Source organism: Xiphophorus couchianus, chromosome 22 (assembly GCF_001444195.1).
Source record: "Xiphophorus couchianus chromosome 22, X_couchianus-1.0, whole genome shotgun sequence".
NCBI classification, from domain to species: domain Eukaryota; kingdom Metazoa; phylum Chordata; class Actinopteri; order Cyprinodontiformes; family Poeciliidae; genus Xiphophorus; species Xiphophorus couchianus.
In genome coordinates, this window is record NC_040249.1 from 10,206,185 (window position 1) to 10,229,339 (window position 23,155).

A 23,155-nucleotide genomic window follows, 5' to 3' on the forward strand; every position below is an offset into this window, starting at 1 on the left:
TAATGTTTATTCTAAAACAAGGTGAAAGTTCAATCCTGTCTGCCCCCGGATATAAAAATCCTGCTGTTCTTTGTAGCCTTTTAGATACTGCCTAAAAGCTATCAAAATGTCAATCAAGCTATTTTTACCTTTGTTAAACAAAGCTTTACATGTTGCATAAAGTTTTTTTTTCTTTTAATTCATATCATTAACCATCTTTTTATCCATCCAGTTGTAATTTTTGTCACCCTCTGGGTGGTGTCTATCTGTTATTTGTACCATTTCAATACTCATGAACTAATAGGATTAATCAATATCCTTTATGGATGGATGTGCCCTGAATTGATGTGCCAATCATTTGAAAACAGTTGTTATGTATTATAGAAGAATCTGGTCCTTAAAATGGTTTATCCTTACAGTGCTAGAGCTTCTCTTCTTCCATCTAACATGAAATTATGATGAAAAAAACAAAAGCTTTAAAACTCTTTCACAGTCACATTTAACTTTCTCTGATTTCATCTGTTCCATATCACGACTGTAGCATCAGTATTGTAAATACTCCCCTTGTATTATGCAGCCTCTATTTCCCTTATCTGACTGAAATGATGCGGCATTATTTGTCTCTGGAGTGGATTGGAACAGCAACAAGAATATCCATTTAAGTCAGTCTATGGAGATAGATGAGGGTAGAGGGGACAAGGGAAACAGGGCCTGCAATCCCTCATCGTCGCTGTAAATGAGAACACTGCTCCACTCGCATCCAGAGCTCTGTTTTTTTATTTACTTATTTTTTGTTCTTTTTTTTTTCTTTTTAAGGCGTGTCTGTCCTTGTTATTGCTAGCCCTGGAAATCACCTTTCTGCATTTTCTCCTTCACAGTCAAGCTAGATTAAAATGCCAAGATAACCTCCTCAGCGTCCATGACAGGCTTCACTGCCAGCATCTGACGAGCAAGTTCTAAACTGCTTTGAGAAAGCAGCCTTCCACCAAGTGTCATTATCTCGCTGTTATCGGATGGCACTTCTCTAGCAGTGTGTGAATAATTCTGTTTGTGCTGGCTTTGGGGAAATGTCAGTGACACTATTGTTTTTTACCTCGCCCTTTGATGTCGCTGAAAGAGTCTCCTGAGTGTCTTGGGTTCTTAAACTGATGTTAGGTGTATACAGCAAAAACTTAAAGTGAAAAGATAGCACTGTCAACTTCTTAGCCACCCCTAAATATTTGTGAGTTCCTTTGCCACTGTGTAAAGGCAAACACTTTTCTCTGTGATATTCTGTTTCATAAATATTGCGTTGTTCAAGTTCACATCATTTAAATGTACTTCTAATAGGCCTATTAAAGAGTTTTATTATGATGAGCAGAAGATTTCAACCATCAGTTTTGGTTTTCAGAAATAATTGTTGGGAGCAAATAAATCTGATCCAGAAGGTTTTGTAAACCACTCTTGTGTTGTTGATAAACGAACATCATTTCCACTTAACTTGGATCTACTTTAGAACTGTTCCATCCATCTTCAGCGTAAAATTATTATGACGTTTGAGTCATTTTCTCAGCAGCAGGAAAATATTTAGCCTCTTAAATCTTTACAGTCCGTGACCATTACAGTCAAACTTTTCTTATTTTTGATGACACAAAGCCAGTTGGACTCAACTGTTAGGACTTCCTTAGGCACACAGATGTAAGTTTGTTGGCTGCTTTGCATGATGTCTAAGGCAGCTAGACAAGGACATGAGCTCCTGCCAAGCACACCCAGCCCTCTTGGAAAATCATACAGCTGGTGCTCTTGACACTGGTCCATATCCTAGTTGCTCTGGTCATTCTCAAGGAAGCAGCAGAACATGAATCATCCAGTGTGGATAGGTCTGCTAAACTCAGCTCTGACTCTTATGTAGCAACATTCTTTTTTTTTCTGTTTTGCTGCAAGCTTCAGCATATCAGGATTGCAGAATATCTATTTGTTGTGTACTTTTTACCTCATACTTATATGTTGTCCAGGGCTTGATTTTGTAGAAATGACAAAGTCAAAACTTATGTTTTGTTTTTGTAGCATTTGTGAATACTAAACTGAGAATCCATTATAATGCTTAAGGTCTCGTCTAAGCTGCCAGATAGTTTTGGGATGAATCTGCTTCTGGGAAGCCACTTATTAAGCTGGCAGATGCTAAATCCCTTGGGATTCTGAATAGGAAATGATCAGATCAGTTAGCTTCTAAGTGCTGAGCTTTCCAGGTGTTATTATACAGAGTTAAACCATTTCTAATTTATATTAAGAAGAATATGATACCAATTTGTTAAATCGTGTGGGTTTGTACTTCATTTGTCTTAATCTGTCTGTTCCTCATGAATTATATTCTCAGTAGACTGTAGACGCTAATGCAGGATAACCGATCTCGCACTGTAATCATTCAAGATGAGCACATGTCTTAATTCTGCTCTGTTTAATGGTTCAAACTAATTAAATTTCAGTTCAGTTATTAGCTTGTTTATCATGCTACTTTTCTGAGCAGCTGTGCCGTATTACCAACCCTTTTGGTCCAGTATAGTAACGCATAGTGACTAATCAGAAGTAGTCAGTGTAAATTCATACAGCAGTATGAGAACAAATGTTGGACAGAACCTTATTAACATATCAGTAAAGTTTTAAATGTTTCAGAATTGCACTAAATAGATGATTTTTCACATCCACTGATATGTTTTTCACAACTTTTGTAAAATATCTACACTTGCATTTTTGATAGACATTAAAAGTGCCAACTTTGTATTATTTTCTGAATAATGACACTTTAATGCAAAGTTGGCACTTTTAATGGACTTTGAATGCAACTTTTAGGTCAACTTGGCATTAAAGGTGTCATTATTTACTGAATGATACTTCATGACAACAGTCATAGACATTCATAAAGACTCCTTCATGTTCATTACAGGTGTTATGTCATGTTTATGACAGTGTCATGTCAGTCTTATGCACACCCCTTCAAATAAAGTGTTCCTGACATACAAATAGCAATAATCTTTTGTGGAGTATTGACTGGATTGTCTGTAGAGGAGTCTGTCTGAATACATTATTTGAGGAGGAGTTTTGTGCCTGTAATGTGATACACTTCAGTGCCCTAGAATTCTTTCATAGTGTTTTAATCATAATTTCCATCCATTGTTTACGTCCAGATTTATCATGTCTGGCTTCTTCTGGTGCAGAAGAAGCCGGACATGTCTGATGTAAAACTCAGATGAAATGTGACAAGACTGGTTAGACTGCAGACTCTTTGAAAACAATTAGTTATGTATCCATTTTAGTTGTACATACGAAAACGGCATAAATCTGGCGGGGGTTTTGGTGTGAATAGGGGAAAGTGTGTGGTGTGTTGAAAAGATTGAAATTAGGCCATTTAAGATTTCATGGAAAGGTCAGATATGGGTCACATTTGCCTGCATAGCCTTAAGTGTGGATTCTTTAGGCTGAATTTTACCAAAATAATATAATAATTAGGCTGCATTTTACCAAAGTAACAGAGTAAGATAAGTTGGAAAAGTTTTTTTGTATTAAATTTGACTGTACTGTAAGTTAACACTGCAAGTGAAAAATTTATATATGACTAGCCTGTCGGGATTAATATAATTTTTGCCAAAAATATTTATGGCATAATAAATATTTTGCCATGATTTAATCACTTGTTTTATTAGACAATTGTGGCCCCTGAAACAATGCACACTTCAACACACTCATTCGCAGGTACCCTCAGTGCTCAAAGCTATAGCAGTGAAAAGTGAACTCATCTGTCAATTACGTCGGGCTCCATTGGACCGTTGTCTGAACTGTTTTTTGGGGGTTTTTTTTACTCTCTGGATACACTCTGGTGGATCCAGTGATTTATTGTCAGCAGCCTGTGCGTCAATATACAATTGGGAGACACTGAGCAATAATGTCTACACAAACTATTGTCAGAGTATCAACATTTCTCACATTAAGCACCATTCAGTTTATTCACTGCATTAAACTGTCGGAAATCCTATTTGGATTTTCTGCTTCGAAACAGAAGCCCATTACCTCCATATGTTTGAGTACCAACGCAAATAATGGGAGCTTTTTCCTGCAGACTTTCAGGCTTTTCTTATTCATTTATTTATTTGGTTATTTAAATTAAGTGCATTATTTAATCTTTAGAAAGAAGAACCTTGGTTTCAGGAGGTAATGGACCTTTTTTATTTCTTGTGTAGAGGCATCAAACTAAAAATGAAAAGAGCGAGGTCACTGAAATGCTACCAAGTCCAAAACAACCTTTTAATCTGTCACATTGATTTCCTCATTAAGCCTCTTTAAACAGACAGAGCAGGTTTCTCTGTCATGGTAATACAAGTGGACAAGTTATTTCACCATCAAGGGGTTGATATGAAAATAGTTCCTGGCATGTAGCTGCAGTGCAAGATGACTGAGCAGACAGAATATTTTCTTCGCTTTGCATAGGAATTTAACCAAGATTATTATTTTTTTCAAAGGTAGTGGAATTCAGTTTTTGTTGTTTTTGTGATACCTATCAACAATACCTTATACTTGCATTGCATTACCTTAAGCTAAGGTAATGCAATGCAAAAAAGAAAGAAAAAAAAATTCTTCAGGAAGGCTTTATCCAACCTCCCTCTCCTACCTCCCGCTAATGAATAGTTGTTTTAGTAAAGTAAAATAGACGCTCTTTTTTTTGTATCAAGTGTCAAATGCCAACAGAGCCTCATAAGAAAGCTAAAATATGTCTCGTAGCTTGACATCATTAGCAAGTGTTAACACATGACCTTTGGCAGCATCTGCAAATGACTCCACACCATTTTTGGCAACTTCTACAGCAATAACCCTGACTTAAGGATCTGGACAGAGGGATAACAGAAATAGGGCAGATGGCATGATATTTGCTAGATGTGGTTAGCTTTGGGAAATTTAGATTTTTTGAAGACCTTAAGTTACAGGCTTTCCTGGCCAGCACAATGCATTTTTCTTCTGTTGGATCGAATATGTCAAATCACCTTTTTTATTTTCTTAATATTTATACTGTTCCTATGAGGAAAAATATATTTTGAGCCATATTCCAGATTATTCTTAAGAAATTAAATAATATTTAGATAACCTTGGATTGAGGTGATGACAGAGCCACAGGCTTCTGTTGTTAGAGGTCTTCTGTATTTTTTATTGTTTACACTTCATAGTTTGCAAAAGTATTGATAGGTCCTAAAGCTTTGCACATTTTATTTAATTTACTGCCTTAATCTTTACACAAGATAGTAGAGAAATATCTAATGGAAGGAATGGGATTTACTTTTTGCAAGTAAATACAATTCTTAAAGCATAGCGAGCTTTTGTATTTTGCCCTCTTTACACTGATGCAGCTAATTTCAGTTTTATTGACTGAGTTGTTTACTAATAAGTTACTTATTACTTATTAGTAAAGGTAGTCCAGCTTGGCATAATTTAATCTCAGCATAAATGCAGCTGCACTTTTGAAGAGAGAGCAGTTATGGAGACCTTTATAGCAGGATTATTGATATAAAAGCAATACACCAAGGTTTGAACATGTAACAGAGCATTGTTCAATCCATCATTCAAGAATATAAATACATATGGCACAACCTCTAACCTAATAAGACGAGCTATCTCCTAAACTGACGCAGCAGGCAAAGAGAGATTTAATGAAATAACCTGATAATAGGAAGAATTTGTCAATACAGCCCACAGTTAAACATGGTGGTATGAGGTTTCATCGCAAGCATTGTGTCGATGTTTCTCTTCAGATGACGATTAACGACTGCAAAAGACTTGATACTGGGGTGAAGAAGACACCTTCCAAGGCGACAACAACCTTAAGCCTACACCCAGAACTATGATAGATTTGTATAGACCAGCAGTTCTCACAATTTTTTACCACTGACTCAATAAATGCAATACCTTTCAACCAGCTCTATCCTGACAGTTTAGAAACCATGGACTTTTTTAGGGTGTTTTATGTGTTTTGTTATAAAAACAACAACAACAACAACAAAACAATTCTGTTAAATGTTTGATTGGTTTCATCTTGTGTTTTATCTCAGGTTATACGATTCCAGAGTAAAAGTTTGGAAATAATGGATTTAGAAAAATAATATTTGTGTTAGAATGGCCCTGTCAAAGCCCAGTTTTAAAATTATTTGAGCAGTTGTGCCAACCCTTGAATATTGCTCTTTAGACACTACTCGTCCAATCTAACTGAAGTTGAGCTATTTTGGCAGAAAAATTTAAAAAATGGACAGAAATGTTAAGAATCCCGTATTATTTCCTTCTCAATATGTTCTACATTGAAGCTTGTTGTTGACAAAACATGGATACATTTAAAGGGTGTGAATTCTTTTGCAAGGCTCTGGATGTAAAATTGCTTTATTGTGTTTTTTTTTTTTGTGTTAATTTGTTGTTGTTGAAACCGATTCCTCGCTCTACTGATAAGGTGATTTGTCGTTACCTGTCAGGGCGTGGCAAGGTAATCTTGATAAATACAATGAACAAATCAAGGGCATTAGCGCTTTGATGTGAGGTCGATAATATTTGGCTTCATTAATTCCCATGCCCTGAGATGACATCCCACCCCTATTAGGTTTGAAATCTCATCCTCTTCTCCTCTATACCTCAGCTGTGACTCAACCAAGCAGCCAAGCAGATAATACGCTCTGAGCTCTGAAACATGTACCATTATAATTAGCTTTGTCAGGTCCTAGCCCTTATAACCCTCATGCAGATAATATGATAATATGTCTTCATAACCGGCTGACCTTACATGCTCAATATTTCTCCCCTTATGAAGATTACATGTCAATAAAGTAATTGAGTCCCGGGGTGTGTGGCAAGTGAAGATTTAGGTTATTGGACTTTTTGGGGCAGTGATGTACGAGCGTTATTATTCTACCTGTCAGGAGATGTGGAAGGGCTGAGGACAGTCCGAGGGTGTCAGGGGAGGAAAAGGAAAGGTGAGGAGAGGAGAGGAAAAGAGAGGAAGACGGAGATCAGTGAGAAGAGAAAGAGACAGGAGGATGCTGAAAGAAATGAAGTGAGCCAAAGAAGGACACAGACAAGGGAGAGTGAGAGAAAAACGGAAATGAAGAGGAGGAGGGAGCAAGACTGGGGGAGAGCAAAGAAGCTGGACTCATTTCTCACAAGGAGGGACGGATCCACAGTTAATCATTCCTTTATACCTTCAGCTCTCTATCCCAGCCTTTACTCTCTACATATGAACAGGGGATGTGTCATATTAATTAAAAGAAATAGAGTTACAGTGGAGCCATTCATCTGAATGGGACACGGAGAGGCCAGAGGGGCTCGAAATATTCCACACAACACAAAGCCATCATCACCTCAGCCTCACATCTGGCTGGCAACTGTGAGCTCATCATTTTAAATTCTAGCAGGAAGTGACAGCTTGTAATTTAACAAAGGCATATTTTTCAGCTGCACGTGGTGTCACCAAGAATCCATTTTTCATCACTTCAACATTAGCTGATGCTACATTTAGATATTCAGTCTTGCAACTTTTAAAGCCATGTACCTGATTAAAGATGATTTTAAGCTCAAAATAATATCTTCATATGCATTATTTATTCTCATATTTTACATACGAATCAACATTAAGTCAGGCAATTTTCAGATTTAACCCACTGGCTGTACTCTTCAAAGCCCAAAACAATGCATATGGATGGATAAATAATTTATCCATAGGAATAATATGAATAATTTATCCTATAGGATAATAATTTATCATATATATATATATGTATATATATATATACAGTACAGACCAAAAGTTTGAACACACCTTTTAATTCAATGAGTTTCCTTTATTTTCATGACTATTGACATTGTAGATTCACACTGAAGGCCTCAAAACTATGAATAACACATGTGTAAATATGCACTAAACAAAAAAGTGTAAAACAACTGAAAATAGCCCTTATATTCTAGTTTCTTCAAGGTAGCAACCTTTTGCTGTGATTACTGCTTTGCACACACTCTGCATTTTCTTGATGAGCTTCAAGAGGTAGTCACCTGAAATGGTTTTCACTTCATAGGTCAACCTGCCCTGTCACGTTAATAAGTGGGATTTCTTGCTTTATAAATAGTCATGAAAATAAAGAAAACCCATTGAATTAGAAAGGTGTGTCCAAACTTTTGGTCTGTAATGTATATATATATATATATATATATATATATATATATAATATGTTTTCCCCCTTTTTTTAACATTCAACGGAAGAAAATTAGGAACTAGCCTGATTTGTGCATTTTCATTCTGGATTAAAGTTGTAAAAGTAGGGGCATGCTGTGGTGGCGCAGGGGGTTAGCAGCAATATAAAATCATTGCCAAGTATTTATTTTTGAATCATTTCTTTTTAAGAAGTCTGATGATAAAGTAAAATTACATTAGCTTAATTTATGTTTATTTTTAACAGTGTATTTTTCTCTACAGTATGTTCTGATCTCTGCTTCTTTAACTCATTTTTTTCTTGCAGCATTAAGTGACACACTGTGCTAAATGCTATGTGTCGACCTACCATTTTGCCCATCATAATTTGACTGTTAGCGCTGGAGACAGAGGAAATGGGATGTGAAAATGAGCGTATTCGATTGAAGTCCAACAATGAAGGTTACAAACAGCTGTGAAAAGAGACAGAAGCAAGCGAACACACAAAGGCGGGGTGGACGAGCAATGTTAAAGGATATTTTACCATGTCCCTTTGGATTAGGCCTGGAGATTGATATCTTCCAGTCAGATGAAGCCCTGACGTGAGTGATCCAGGCCTTCCATCATTGTGACATGCGGCTCTTGGCTAACGCTCATTCGTGTTGATGGGCACACCCTTCGCCACAAGGGCCTTGGCTAACATGCCCACCTTACTCCGTCCCTATGTATGTCTGCCTCACTCCACCATCTCTGTTCTTTTATTTCTATTGCCCTTCTCCCCTGTTTTCTGTCACCATGTCATGTCCAATCACTGTACGGCTGGATAGGCACTCAGTTGGATAGGCAGGAAGCAGGAGCCCAAGGTAGAGAGCTGCCTAACAGGCGTCAGGATGGGCACTGAAATGACTCTAATAATGGCGTCTCCATGTGGGCCAGACTGGACAGTCAGTTAGCAGAGCCAAGACGGAGAGTAATAAGTGTTTGATGTCTGCAGGCAAAGGAAGTGTGAAGGAGCATAGCCAACCATGGGCACTCTGGTGAGACAGGTGCAGCTAGCTGGGCTCTGAGGCTGAAGATTGTGGAACAAGATGTCAGATTGGTGTTGATATGTCACACTGCAGGTCACGAGGCTGTTTGTTTAAATAAGTGTCTCAGGGCGGTAGTAGCCATGCATTAATTGATGTCTACATCAGATGAGAGAGTAGAGGACAGCCTGATGTGTCTGTCGCTCAGGGAAAGGTGAAAGCTTCAATAAGCAATTGTCAATTTACCAGCATTACCAGTGAATAAAGAGTACAACATGAAACTATATCCTCAGTCCATGTTCATATGCATGTGTAAAACTCCAGCAGTGCCAACTCTTGTGGGTAAAGTTCTCGGCCATCTTTGATTTGATGGAAATTGCTACTGACAAGCAGCGAGGTGCCATTCTGTCTGCTGATGCGTGAAGTCCATCATTGTCTGTGTAGTTGAGTTTAGTTAACATGACACTTAGCGACTGACATTGCTTCAGAGCCGGCAAAACACTGTCATTGTCATGTCATTTATCTTTTGCTAGCCAATTTACAATGTGTTCCTTTCTGAATGCCTCACTGAGCACCTCTTGGTTTTTACAGCCGGCATGAGTGGCTCGACAGAGCTTTGATGCCCTGCGAGTGTATGTCAACCCCTCAAAACATTTTTAAACGCTGCACCTTCCGCTAATAAAGCCACAGCTGTCCTTTCTGTTGTGGCTATCTGGTAACAAGCTACTTCCCTTTGAACAGTTTTATGTGGTTGTAATTGACCTGACAATGGGGTTCATTATGCAGTCCCTTTCATGCTGTTTTGCCTGATAATTATTATTTAATGTGTTCAGATGGAGAGCATCATTAATTCATCCCTTCCTCCAATGTCAAAGAGATGAACAGTGAAGTTATCACTCTCTGGTGATTAATATTGCGCTCTTTTGTTATTGAATCCTGTCCCAGTGATTAAACCTTCATTGAGTGACTCACCAGCCGCTCTTATTAACAGCACCATTAAGGAACACAGTGAAACCTCTAATTGGAATTTTTACTTTTTTCGTCTATTTTGGTCAGAGGTTTGAACCACTTATCTGTGCTTTTCTTTTAATTAGAAATCCTGGGTGTAATGAAGTACTCAATCGATCAGTGTCAGGTCATGCAGTGTGCATGGGTGGTGATTTGTGAGCCACATATTAACTGAGAAAATGAGCGCCTATGATTACTTGCATCGTTAGTGGCTTCTTGTGCCCTTAAGGTAGATGAACTCTAGCAGTAAATAACCTGCTTGTCATTGTTGTGCTTAAAGTTCTTTTTTGTTTGTTTTGTTTTTCTTGAATCATGCAAGACGTTTGTATTCTGGCTTGATAGTAGAGAAAGCTCCATAGATATCTTTGACTTTGTAAACTGGCATACATCCACCATCATTATCTTATCTCCAGACTTCAGAGCTACTGTAAGAAATGTTCTTCCAGGCTGTGTGTCAAAAATGTCACTAAAATTAATTTCACATATTTTTAATTAGAATGCCCACAATGGCAACATAATACTGATGTGAAATTGCTTTAGATCCAAATTCAATTCCCTTTCTGTCCTAATAGAGTGAAAACATTGTGACTGGTAACATGTTCAGCATGTCTTAAGTTTAAGTTGAATGGATGTATTACTTAGTAAAGCAGGACTTGATTTGAAAGGTTTCTGAAACTACACCAGTAATCTTCTTAAACACACTGTCCCCACAGTGAAACATGTCGGTGGCATCATGCTTTGGGAAGTTTCTTCTTTAGTAAACATGGTCAAAATTGAAGAGATGAAGCTAAATACAAGGCAAAGAATTGGTCAAAGTTTTAATCCATAGAATTGCAAAACTGGCTGGACCACACTCCATAAGACTTGCAGCTGAAATTGCAACAAAAAGTGCTTTTGTAATGTATTGACTTAGGGAAGCTGAAACGCAGATGTATGCCAAACTTTTCATATTTTTATTTATTAAATAGTTTAGCATGTATTCTTTTTCTTCCACTTTTATGTGCTACTCTGTGTTGAGGATACAGAAAAAGAAACAATTTGTTAATGTTGCTCTTCAAAAAGCTTCATCGAGCAAAAATCTGCTTTCTATTGATTAGGGCTGGTTGAGTTACGACTCCTCAACCTTTCTCAGACAGGCTATCAGCCTTTGGCAACAACAAATCTTTCAACTTCTTATCTCATGTATGCAAACTCCCACACCATTTATCCTCCCTCTACTGGCACTTTTGTGTTATTTTGTGACCATTTTGCCCACTTCCTAAATATTTGTGCAAAAAACACTTCAGTCCATTTTTAACAATTTACCTTCTGATATAAAAAAATGTAGAACTTTTACCTATGATACATAAAAATATTGTTAAACAAGTTTCAAATTCCCATTTCAAAAGCTGAATGCTAATATAAGAAAAGTACCATGTTCTGTATGTCTAAGTATTGGTTTAAGCTGCAGGGTGTTTTACAATTTATTCCTGACATGTTTGAGAAGTACTAATGTTATAACCTGTTTAATATTTCCTTTCATTGCCCCTTCTCTTTACATTTTCCCTTGCCTCCCACTCAGTGAAAAATGAGACACATTTCTCTGATAGCCTTTGTGAATGTTGAGTATTAATGGCTAATGAATTGCCGATGAACATTGATGTAAATTAATCTCCTTGATGTCCCAGGGTGATATGGTGGCCATTTAAAAGTTTAATCAATACACTAAAGTCGAAAACATGCAGACGATGTTGTTGAATGGATGCAATAAATGATCAGGAGGTGAACAGTGGAGGTAAATAAATAGCTGCCATGGACCATAATGGCAGCTATTTATGTTCAATGGCTTAAGTAGTATTTTTAGCTGTTTAGGCCAAATAAACATTATTAAGCTTAATTAATAGAGACAGACTCACAATAACACACAAACTGAATAGAGCAGCAGTCCATTGCCTGTATCATGGTGCCTTTAGCATGAAGTAATTTGCAGCACTTGTCTCATGTCACTTTAATGCTGAAAGTTACTTATGGCTGATTTATTTGAGTTTCAAAAAAGAGACTGTAAGCTTAGCATTAAAAATGTAACAATGTTGACCTCCCATCGTAATCACTTTGTGTTACTTGCAGTTATTCACTTTACTCCATTTTTTTCATTTGACTCTGGCTTCATCTTCCTGATACACAAACTTACCATAATATCAAGTAATCAAAAAATTTGATCTGCCTTTATGTTGAACATGATGACATGAAAGACTTGCTAATAGTGCTCACAGACCTGCACATCTACCTTGTTTTTCAATGTTGTACAACAATATGTCAGGTTCATCAGTCCAGTATCATATTTCTATACATCAGTAGCATCCATTAATTGTTCTTCAGTTCCTCCAATCTGTTGTGAAGCCCTATTTCCACAATACCACTGCTGCAGTTATGCAAGCACTAAACAAATATTGCATCAATAACTCGATAATTACAGTAATAAACCTCCAGCCCAAGTTGGAGATAAATATAGAGAAAAATATAAAACACACTACGCTTCCACCACTATGTTAATTTTAGACCTTCCACCTACTGCACAGACAATATATTTGCTAAAGCAATATCATAAAACAACATCCTTCATGTATGTGACATAATCTCATAGTTTATATAAAGTGCCGTATTTGTTTGAATTACAATGTTCCTGAATAGCATTTCTAGATATGCCAACATACTGTATATATCAAGATAAGACCTTTACACCAGCTTAAAGATTTGAGATGAAAACTTTATAATGCCAATAATATACAATAATGTTTACCCACATTTCAAAGGTGCTCTGTAGCTTATGTGACTGTTTATATAGTTTAGATTTTGTAGACTGATTAAAATTATGAGTCGTCCTAAACTAACGATTGATCCTGGTGAAAGTTGACTTTAAGGAAATTGGTTGTCTGAAAATGTCCACAGGTTGGCTGCAATTGCATTAAAGGCATGTGATGCATCATAGAGATAATGTGCTAAAATCCTATTTTCACGCAAGTGTCATCAAACTTATGTCACTTTGTTGGTGCTTCTGTCAGTGCTTATTCCACCTAGCTGTTTTAAAATGGCATGGGTTTAATTGAGTTGCTTCTGTATTTTCAGTTAGTTTGGTAAGAACAATAGACAGAATTTTGTGTATATAGATTTTTTTTTCAGCTTCTTTTAACCCATTTGACCAATCCTAATTATTAGCATGATGTGTAGTATTTTTAATAATTACATTTTTTGCATCTACTTGATATTGTTGAAGAATTGTTCTGATGCACAGAAATAATGACTATGTGGTCCAAGTAATGAGTGTGGGTCAAAACAAGGGAGGTCAGAAAGAAAAGCAAACACTTGAAAACAATCAGAAAATAAAAATAATGAGCTGAAGACTCCAAAGAAGAGAAAGGATACTGCAAGGGAGAAAAAGAGAAGTGTGTGCAGTCAAAAAAAAAATGGGAGGACAGATTTGGAGAAGGGACAAGACAAGAAAATAGGAGTGTGCAGAGCAAATTCATTCTGAGAATAGATAACCTTGATGTTAAAAGCTACATCCGTTGGACATGTCTTTCTGTGACATATTGATGGCCCTTGAAAAAGAGTCGAGCTGATTTTATGCAGGGAGCAGTCATTAAACCCACTCCATCTCCCATCTCTCTCTAACTCCCCTCTTGTGAGTGTGTGCTGATTAAATGCAAAACTCTGGAGCAGGCTTTTAGAAAATATGGGAAGGAATTCAGACAGATTCATGCATGCAGATTCATGGAGGTCATACTTTTTCATCTTACGTGTTTTCAGCGAACAATCAAATTCAAAAATTCAAAAAAACACTTGCATTTCCAGTGGTTATGCACATCTAATAGAGGGTCTATTAGATGTTTTGTTTTGGCACAAATCTTACCTTAAACCTAAACTTGGCTCCTATTCTACATCTAAAGGTCAACGGACAGAATCAGAGTAGTCCTGCAATGTTTGAATTTGTACCCAAGACCACAGTGATATTTTTGCAGTATTGTGTGATGTAGTGACTGCTAAATTACTGGCCTGATGTGGTTCGGAAGTGCCTCCTGGGCAGTATAATTTTATCATTGCTATGGAAAACTCAGATGGAAGGAGCAGCTTGGACTTTGTTGATACTTGTCACTTTCAGGTCAGGTAGCAGAACTCTAAAGGCCAATTCATGATGTCCATGCCCACAAGGGTCAGAGTGACCTAAATACTGTAATCTGTCCTATTTTTCAAGAATCGTTACACAGACCAAGACTGGTAAACTTCAGAAAAGTGTGCAGTACAAAATTAACTTCAGTGTGTTAGGGAAACCAACCTAGTGTTTATTTGACTTGATGTACAGTCATATTTCATGAATTAGAATATAAATTGCAATAAGGTTTGTTTGTCAGATTAAAAGTACCTATACAGGCAATAAACATACTTTTCATGACGCTATGTTGTATTAAAAATGCTTTTAATGGTCTGATATAATGGTCTAGTGTTAAATTTGTTTTCATTAAGCTGCAAGTGGAAAATGTGCAATGTGCTTTACTAAGTGAATCGGTTTACCTAAAAAAATAATAATTTTTAACAGTATTCTAATTTATTGAATTTGTTCATAGTAGATTCCTGTTTTTAGGGAATTTGCCTTTAAAATGTGTTTCATTTTCTTCAAATGACCACAACCAAAGCAGAACAGAATGCTTACACTAATGTTAGGAGAAAAGTTTTTTTGTCATAAAAGCATTCACCCTATGCTTGTGTTATTGTAGTCTGATACAAAATACCAAATCCAACTAAAATCCATCCATCCATTTTCCGTGCACCCTTGTCCCTAATGGGGTCGGGAGGGTTGCTGGTGCCTATCTCCAGCTACGTTCCAGGCGGGAGGCGGGGTACACCCTGGACAGGTCGCCAGTCTGTCGCAGGGCAACACAAAGACATACAGGACAAACAACCATTCACACACAAACACACACCTAGGGAGAATTTAGATAGACCAATTAACCTAACAGTCACGTTTTTGGACTGTGGGAGGAAGCCGGAGTACCCGGAGAGAACCCACGCATGCACAGGGAGAACATGCAAACTCCATGCAGAAAGACCCCGGCCGGGAATCGAACCCAGGACCTTCTTGCTGCAAGGCAACAGTGCTACCAACTGCGCCACTGTGCAGCCCCCAACTAAAATGATACCACAATAAATTCTATTTAATGCACCATTTTGAATAGGATAGCCACTTTATTTATTTGTGCATTGTCAAATCATTTGAACTATTGGCATTATACAATACAACAATATGTTCCTGTGAAATTAAATATTACTGGATTTTTACAGCATTATTTTGCAAATAAATCAAAAGGTTAAAGAATGTAATAATTCCTTTGTCAATGCCATAAAATCCATCCTTAATGCTGCATCTGCAGGGGATAAAATGTTTTGAAGGTTTTTACATTTTTGGTGGTGCTAGTTTGACTCAGGAAAAAAATCTCTTTTTTATATACAACAAGATGTGTAGCGCAAAGCTGTGACTGTTACTCTACCAGACCATTATGGAAGCAATAGCCTACTCATAACTTTGTTAATCTGTCACGTCAATGGGGGTTCCCACTGTTCTCATGGAGCGCAGTGTTTGTGTGCTGAAGATGTAAATATGTATGGGAACATGACAGTCTCAGTGATATAAGCACACTCAACCATGGCTTAAGATACACAGAGGATACTGTGGAGCACTGAGTTTGGCATGGTAATATTTGTCATTAAGTATGAGTTCATCAGGCAGAACCCCAGAGGCATGAGCGTAGCCTCCGAAGGCATTATGTAAGCGTGAGTTTGGCATAGTTACTCCCTTTCTCGTTTCCAGCAGGCCAATCTTTCTCCTGGTTTCTCTTGTACTAAGTGCAAGCTCTCGCTGTGAAGGGGAAGAAAGCAAGCTGGAGTGTGCTGTTTATGCACACAATGCAGCACTTAATGTAGTGCAGAAATGGAGTACTGTCACATTTGTGCACTTTTTCACCCACTGGGAAGCAGACAGCAGCCCTGATCTTTGTTCTTCCATTTCTTCTAATTTACTCCTCTTCCTCTTTATTACACACAGGCGTACATTAGCGCTGCTGGAGAGCTACAGGTCACTCATCGTCCAGACCTTTCCAATTGGTGCCGGAGAGCTACAAAGTGTGGCCTCTCCAATCATTCTCAGTACCCATGGGCTGAAGTTGAGTTCAGCAGAGTGTGAAGGCTTGTGGGGGGGCCTTTACTTTAGTTCCTTCATCTGTGAAGGTTATCTCTGAAAGGCTTTGGTTGCAAACCTACAAATATATCCCCTCTAGGTAATGTCTTATAGGAGACTTGGTTCTGGTACCTCAGTGGGTAATCTCTTTAAGGGCCCTACTCCTGGAGAGAGTGAGTTTTTCGCTGGGTACACTGTGAATATGTGAAAGATCCTGGCAACCATTTGATCTGAGTGCTGTGAGATACCCTGAGTCCTGTGGTGTCAAGCCCAGTATACAACCGTGGCACCTTTGTCCCAAGGCAAATCACGGCAGCTGGAATTCATCCCCCCATTCCCCTACACTTCCAACCTCCACACTGTCAAAAAAAAAAAAAAAGCATATACACACTCATGCACACCCCAACACACGCATGTATACATCTCTCATACACCGGGGGAGCAGGCAGGCATGGAGCTGGTCTTGGATTTTATCGGAGGTGACAGCTTCTCACACTTCAGTGTTTGGATCACCTCAAGTAGCTGGGCTATGAGGGGAAATGAGCACTGCTCCACTACAAAGTCCAGATTTAGATTGACTGAGCTTGTCCCCGGGCCTGTGGGCTTCTGCTGCTGCCGTACTGCTCCTCCGCCTGACAGAACACCCACCACTGCTGCAAGGGACTGGTGCGCTGTGTGGGTGCGTGTGCATCTCTGTGCACCACATGTGTGCACTTGTGTGTGCGTGTGTGTGTGACTTGGTGGAGCCTACTTTGAAGAGTCAGAGAGCGCGGGGAAAGAGAGCGATGTGTCAAGTTTGGTTAGAATTGAGGGTGGCATCAGAATATGCTTGGCACTAATATGGCACCAGTATCTCTGTCCCCGTTCCTGCTGTCTGTCACTTAGTTGCCATTCTCTTCCCTCTCTTGACAATGTCTTTTTGGATTATCTGATTGGACTTACCACTTGGAGCGTCCCTCATCCCTCTGTGACACTGCCTCCCCCATATGTCTCTCCACTCCTGCCTTGTCTCTGGCCTGCCTCCTTTCCCCTCCTCCTATAATGCACTTCATGTCTATTTAGAAAAGCTGGTGAAAGCCGTATCTGTTCTGCTGTCAGAGGATCATTGACAGCACTAATGCCACTTGTCCTTGTCTCATTTGGAAAGAGATGACACTGAGGTACAGCCCTCTGCACTAATCAAGATGGGATGTTAGTGTTTGTGACGTTAGCATCACAGCAAACTGACCACAGAGATTTGGGCCGGCCATCTGCCTGAACAGCACCACCTCTCTGTACAACAGAAAACCACCACAGACAACCTTCAGTTTTATAACATTATAGTTATGTAGAGAGGGACCAAAGAAGTAGATGCATATATTATAGCTTAAGTTTGTATTTCTATTTAACATTTTTAGGTGTAAATGATTACAGGTTTATCTAGTTAACCTCTTCTTTTGGAGCTAATACATAAACTTATTATTCTTCTTTCAATATTTAACATAATTACACAATGAAAACACTTTGAAATTACTAATATTTGTTCATTTTAGTCAGTAAAATATATTTTAAAAATCTAATTTTTATAAAAGACTAGTTTACCTTTGTAAAACAATATGTATGTATTAGAAAAGAAAACTAATAATTTAAACCAGGGGTATCAAACTCCAGTCCTCAAGGGCCGGTGTCCTGCAACTTTTAGATGTGCCTCTGCTGCACCACCTGAATAGAATAATTAGGTCATTAGCAAGACTCTGGAGAACTGAGCTACACAAGGAGGTAATTAAACCATTTCATTCCAGTGTTTTGTACCTGTGGCACATCTAAAAACTGCAGGACACCGGCCCTTGAGGACTGGAGTTTGACACCCGTGATTTAAACTTTTACTTGAATACTGTATTAAATATATTAATTTATTTGTAAAAGAAATGTACCTTAGACAGTTATGATAGCAGCTATAAAAACTAGATGGATTTCATGTGGATCTAAGTTGATTTCACTTGTACCAAAGCAGCATTGTGTCTGATCTCTTAGGCAAAGTCATTTTCTCTATACAAGGAGAAATGTTTGTCAGTTCAAACAATTTGTGTAATTTAGAAAGTAGATCTACAGTGTTTCGGTGCTATTGTCTCCAGGTGTCAAATGACCGTTTTTTATTTGTTTTGAGAGAAAATCTTTCTTTAACTTTTTGTTGCTGTTTTATATTTTTTACTTGCTTTCCTGTCATCTGTATATCTGTACAACTTTGCTGTGCTTCATGGAAATCAAGCAGAACTGCATAATTAGTTGTATAAACAGCATTTTTATTTTTGCCTTTCTGTTGCAAGTAGTGATGAATGATTCATATTAATAGCGGAGGCAACTTTATATCATGGAGAAGTCATAAATCAGTTTTACAACAAAGAAAAATGATTACAGAGCTAACTTGTTTTTTAACTGTCTTTGTTGCTTATTTGGAATCAGTGCAGTCTTTTTTTCTGAAAAATGTGGTGTTTTAACTCCACTCTGAGATTTTATAAATGATGCTAAGATTTTTTTTTGACAAACCTACAAACTGACAAACAGGCTTAAACGAATAAAACAGTGCAGCTCTGCTACAGCCATTCAGCCTTTCTGTTATCTGCTACAAACCTCTCTCACTTTTTACAGCTTAAATGACGTGTCCTTTTAAATGACTTGCCGCACTACATCCACACTGAAGAGTGTTACTGTCATCATGAACAGCAGTGCTACATTTGTTTCGCTCGCTGATTGGAGAACAATTTTGAGTGTCTGACCAGCCGGTCACCAGACAGGCTGATCAAGCTCAAAACTTTGCAGTTCTGGTCACAAGTCGATTTTTCTGCTTCTCCAGTCATAAAAAGATATCCATGATTTACACCTAAACTTTGTTTTATTCTCTTTTTAGGGGTATTCGCCAAGTGTCGCTACATCTACTATGGCAAGCACTCAGAAGGCAACAGATTCATCCGAAACGATCAGCTCTGATGTCCACAGGATGCTCTCAGAGGAGTCGGGGTTTTTTTATTTATTAAAACCACCAGGGATTTTTTTCAATCACCTAATCTACTGCTGGAAAACAAAAGATACATTTTAACCGAATATGCTGTTGTACTTATGCATGATGAGTACTTTCTTGTTCATATAAAATTTTAGAGCCATTGTTTTAGTCTCCTCTTCTGAGCTGAGCCTACTTCTGTTTTCTTGCTTGCAGCTCAGAGTCAGAGATGACACTCCCACTGACATGATCGCCTCTAAACATCAGTTGCAACACAACTCACACACACGCACAAGGACCTTCTCCCTGCCTTATTGTCTTACACACAGCGAGCAACAAACATATCCAGACAATTGCTTCCTTTTCTTTGACACCCATGATGGATCACTTGTCCACAACAGCTACTAATCAAGGGTGAAGGGGGTGGCGGTCCCACACCTGGGCCCTGACATGGACTCATCTTCTTCATTCTCAGATTTTCCCTTTCTTTTTTTCTCCTGCGCTTGTGCTCCCAACTGCTATTTAAGTCATTAAGATAAGAGGTGAGAGAAACTGGTGAAAGCAGCAATAGCTGAGAATTGGTGTCTTCAGTAACATGCACAGCAGCATTCCAGATTTTGACATTGTTCTAGACAGTGAAATTGTATTTGTGGGAGCTGTAAATAGGTTTCTATTCTTATTGCTGTTTACATGTTACAGAGCATTGTGGGATTACATCCTCCTACACCATTTGATATGTTTGGCCCATCTGGAGCCCTAATTACCTGCATGCCCTTCAAAACCTGAAACTTTACTCTTTTTCTTGCCATTAACAGTTCTCTTTTTGGCACCTGCTCTGTTCTCCACTAAATCTGTTGAAATTTCTACTGGATTCACTGTTAAATTGGAAGATTTTTATTTTTTTATTTTTTTACAATTTTCTCTAAAAACAACTACCTTGGTGAGGATCCCCAATAAAAGAATTCATACTTCCCATAAATTGACATTCTTAAAGATTTAGGCACCCTGGTCAAGTTATTTGACAACTGATCTCCAAATTCAACTCAAGCAAACAGTTGTAACAAGTTACAGATTAAATATCTGTAAAACCATGCCTATGAAAAATGTTCATAAAATGTCACCAGCATTTTATGTTTAAGGTAGATGCTAGCAGTTTATCACCATAAACACGAGTGCATATCTAGCTACTGACTTGTGCAATGTGCATAGTTCACCACACATGGTTTATAAGCCCTAAAACAGTTTAAAAGAAATGTGACAAACATTGATGTTACCAAAAAGAGAGATACAAAGTGAACTTATATCTCTAAAATATTGAACTAAAATCATTAACACAAACCTCTGACTATATGCTTATCACACAACATATTTTTTCCATCTGTCCATTTCTGGTAGACGTTTAGTGAAGTCTGATCAGATTGTTGTACAGTTCTAAATGGCGGCCTGTGAAGACTGATGAGGCTCGTTCCAATCTTTTTTCTAACCTAACAATTTAAAACAGCCCAGCTTCTCTCCCAGGAGTAGCTTTGCATGTGTATGACAACATGACAACAGGTAAAACTCATCAAATGGAGTGTAAAATTTATCTTTGGGATACTTTTCCTAAAAAAAGAAAAAAATGTCTGACTGAAATAATACTTTAGTATTGGATTCTCATAATTCATCTAACATTATTGTTCTTAATCCTGTTGAGTTTTTCCCCACTATGTCTTAGCCTTTGTACTTGCTGTGTTGTTTTCTTTATTTGAACTGAGATACACTTTCAAATTTAAACGAGCTGTGAAGATATACACTGGAGTTTCTAATTGACTGTTCTGCTTATGTGAATTTTCCTGTTTTTATTATTATTATCAATCTTGTACACTGTGTTTCTCGTACTATGGCTTCAAGGGAACCTTCCAGATGAAGATTTTGAACAAACATTTAATTTCTAACAGCTGATCTAAGAAAAAATATATATCATTGCTGTGTGATTAAAAGGGCTGGACTCAAATATGTTGAAGTTGTGTTGCTATTTATGTCCACTCCTGGACTGGTTCAATACATTGATACCTAACGATGAAATATTATTAGTTTTACATAAATCCTATAAAATGGATCAAAAGTTATTTCAGTGTTACTTGTTAATCCAAAAAGCTGAAATTTTATTTCTTATCATGACTATGTTTTAGTGCTGAGAAGAACTAATTTGTGAGAAGATTGAGAGGTTTAATATCTGTGGGGCTCAAAAGCAACCATGTTTATGTTCAGTGCAGCATGTCATTCATCTACAAGCAGATAAAGAAAAGGTCAGAGATAGCCTAATGCAATGTTTGTTCACAATGTCTCTCTTTGTTTAGTTCCCTGTTTTTATTAGCTTAAACACTTATTCCAGTTTCAGAGATGTGTGTATGCGTGTGAGGAAGAGAGAGAGAGAGAGTGCCTTCCTGCATGTGTTTATACACTTTACAACTTCCTACAGGATTGTGTGACCATATTTCAGATGACATGCTGCTCAGGAGCCTGGTCACTAGTGCTGGAGCTTCAGAATGACAAGGTTTATTTGTCTGTGTTTTGATATGCTCAGAGGAAACTGGGGCTGACAGCCGGAGGAGGCAGGAAGAGGGGAGCCACAACAAGTCCCCCCCCTCCACAAAACACAAAATGTCATCCTTCCCCTGGCTGCGGCATGCACCCAGCCATCCTGCTGAAAAGAGCAGACATTTAAAACTTTGTGACATGTGTCACAGGCACTGCCATTGAGCCTGTGCCACTGACGGAGCTGGAATTGACAGGCTCCAAGCCACCGGAGCTGGCTGGGGGACACACCGAGTTTGGTGTGTGTCACTTCCCATCCTTGTCAGGGACGCATCCTGAGCTGCCACACCAACACAAACTGCATTACAGGGTGGGTGGGGACTGCCAGAAAGGGTTGACATATGCTTGACATGCGCCTCTGTGCATGTGAAGGCATGAATGGGACGCTCAGCATCACAGACAGTAGATTAATTAAGGTATGAGCCACAGATCTACCTGTAGGCAATGACCCTCGTGATCCTCGGCTCTATTGCTGGTGCTGTATCTTAGGAACTTCGCGGATGAACACACCACTTCATCACTGCAGATTACTGACATTCTACAGTAACCCTGGAGGCTCAACTAGTAGCCTCAGTGTGTGCATATATCTGTCTGAAGGGGTTCACTTACATGCTGTAGATGGTCTAACTTTTAAGCTCATTATTTTTACTTTGTTTGCACAAGCCTTAACTAGCTGCGTGTGTGCAGTTTTATTTATTAGTTCCCTGATTGTGCCAAGATGAACGTTAACGTTGCACAAACCTCATAATCCTGTTGTAAAATTTAAAGTGGAGCTTAGTTAAATGTTACTCATTAAGATCTACAGATAACAGCTGGGGTGCACCAAGAAAATCTTATAACCCACCTCTGGTCATCATTTTTGTAAAGCTCTGACCTGATGTATCCAATTTGAGTAAATTCCAATTTATTCTTATGAACTGCACTTGTTTCTCTTTGTGGACAAATTCAAAACTAAATTGTCTTAGCAGGAAAGTTTGCAGTGCAGTTATTTCTAGGTTGTCTACTTTTAAGAAATTTGTAAAAATCTGAATAACCTTGTTCCACATTATTATAATATGTGTAGAATTTTGCAGAAAACGATTAATACAATTTGTTATAAGGCTGTAATATAAAATATGGGAAAAGTGAAACACTGTGAATACTGCCTGGGTGCACCGTAATTTTAAAATATTTTTATTTTTTATTAGTAACATGTG

The 23,155-nt window shown here is 38.1% G+C and overlaps 1 protein-coding gene across 2 annotated transcripts in view; it reads left to right on the forward strand.

The window, feature by feature from the left end:
- Nucleotides 1–21,379, forward strand: part of lrmda (leucine rich melanocyte differentiation associated) — a 235,907-nt gene extending 214,528 nt beyond the window's left edge. For both annotated transcript variants that reach the window (XR_003594218.1, XM_028007722.1), the window contains one exon: nucleotides 19,293–21,379. Coding sequence is in view for 1 of the 2 variants with exons in the window: in XM_028007722.1 (XP_027863523.1) it covers nucleotides 19,293–19,372 (80 nt within the window). In the remaining variant the exon portion in view is untranslated. The remainder of the gene's footprint in view (nucleotides 1–19,292) is intronic.
- The last annotated feature ends 1,776 nt before the right edge of the window (nucleotides 21,380–23,155 follow it).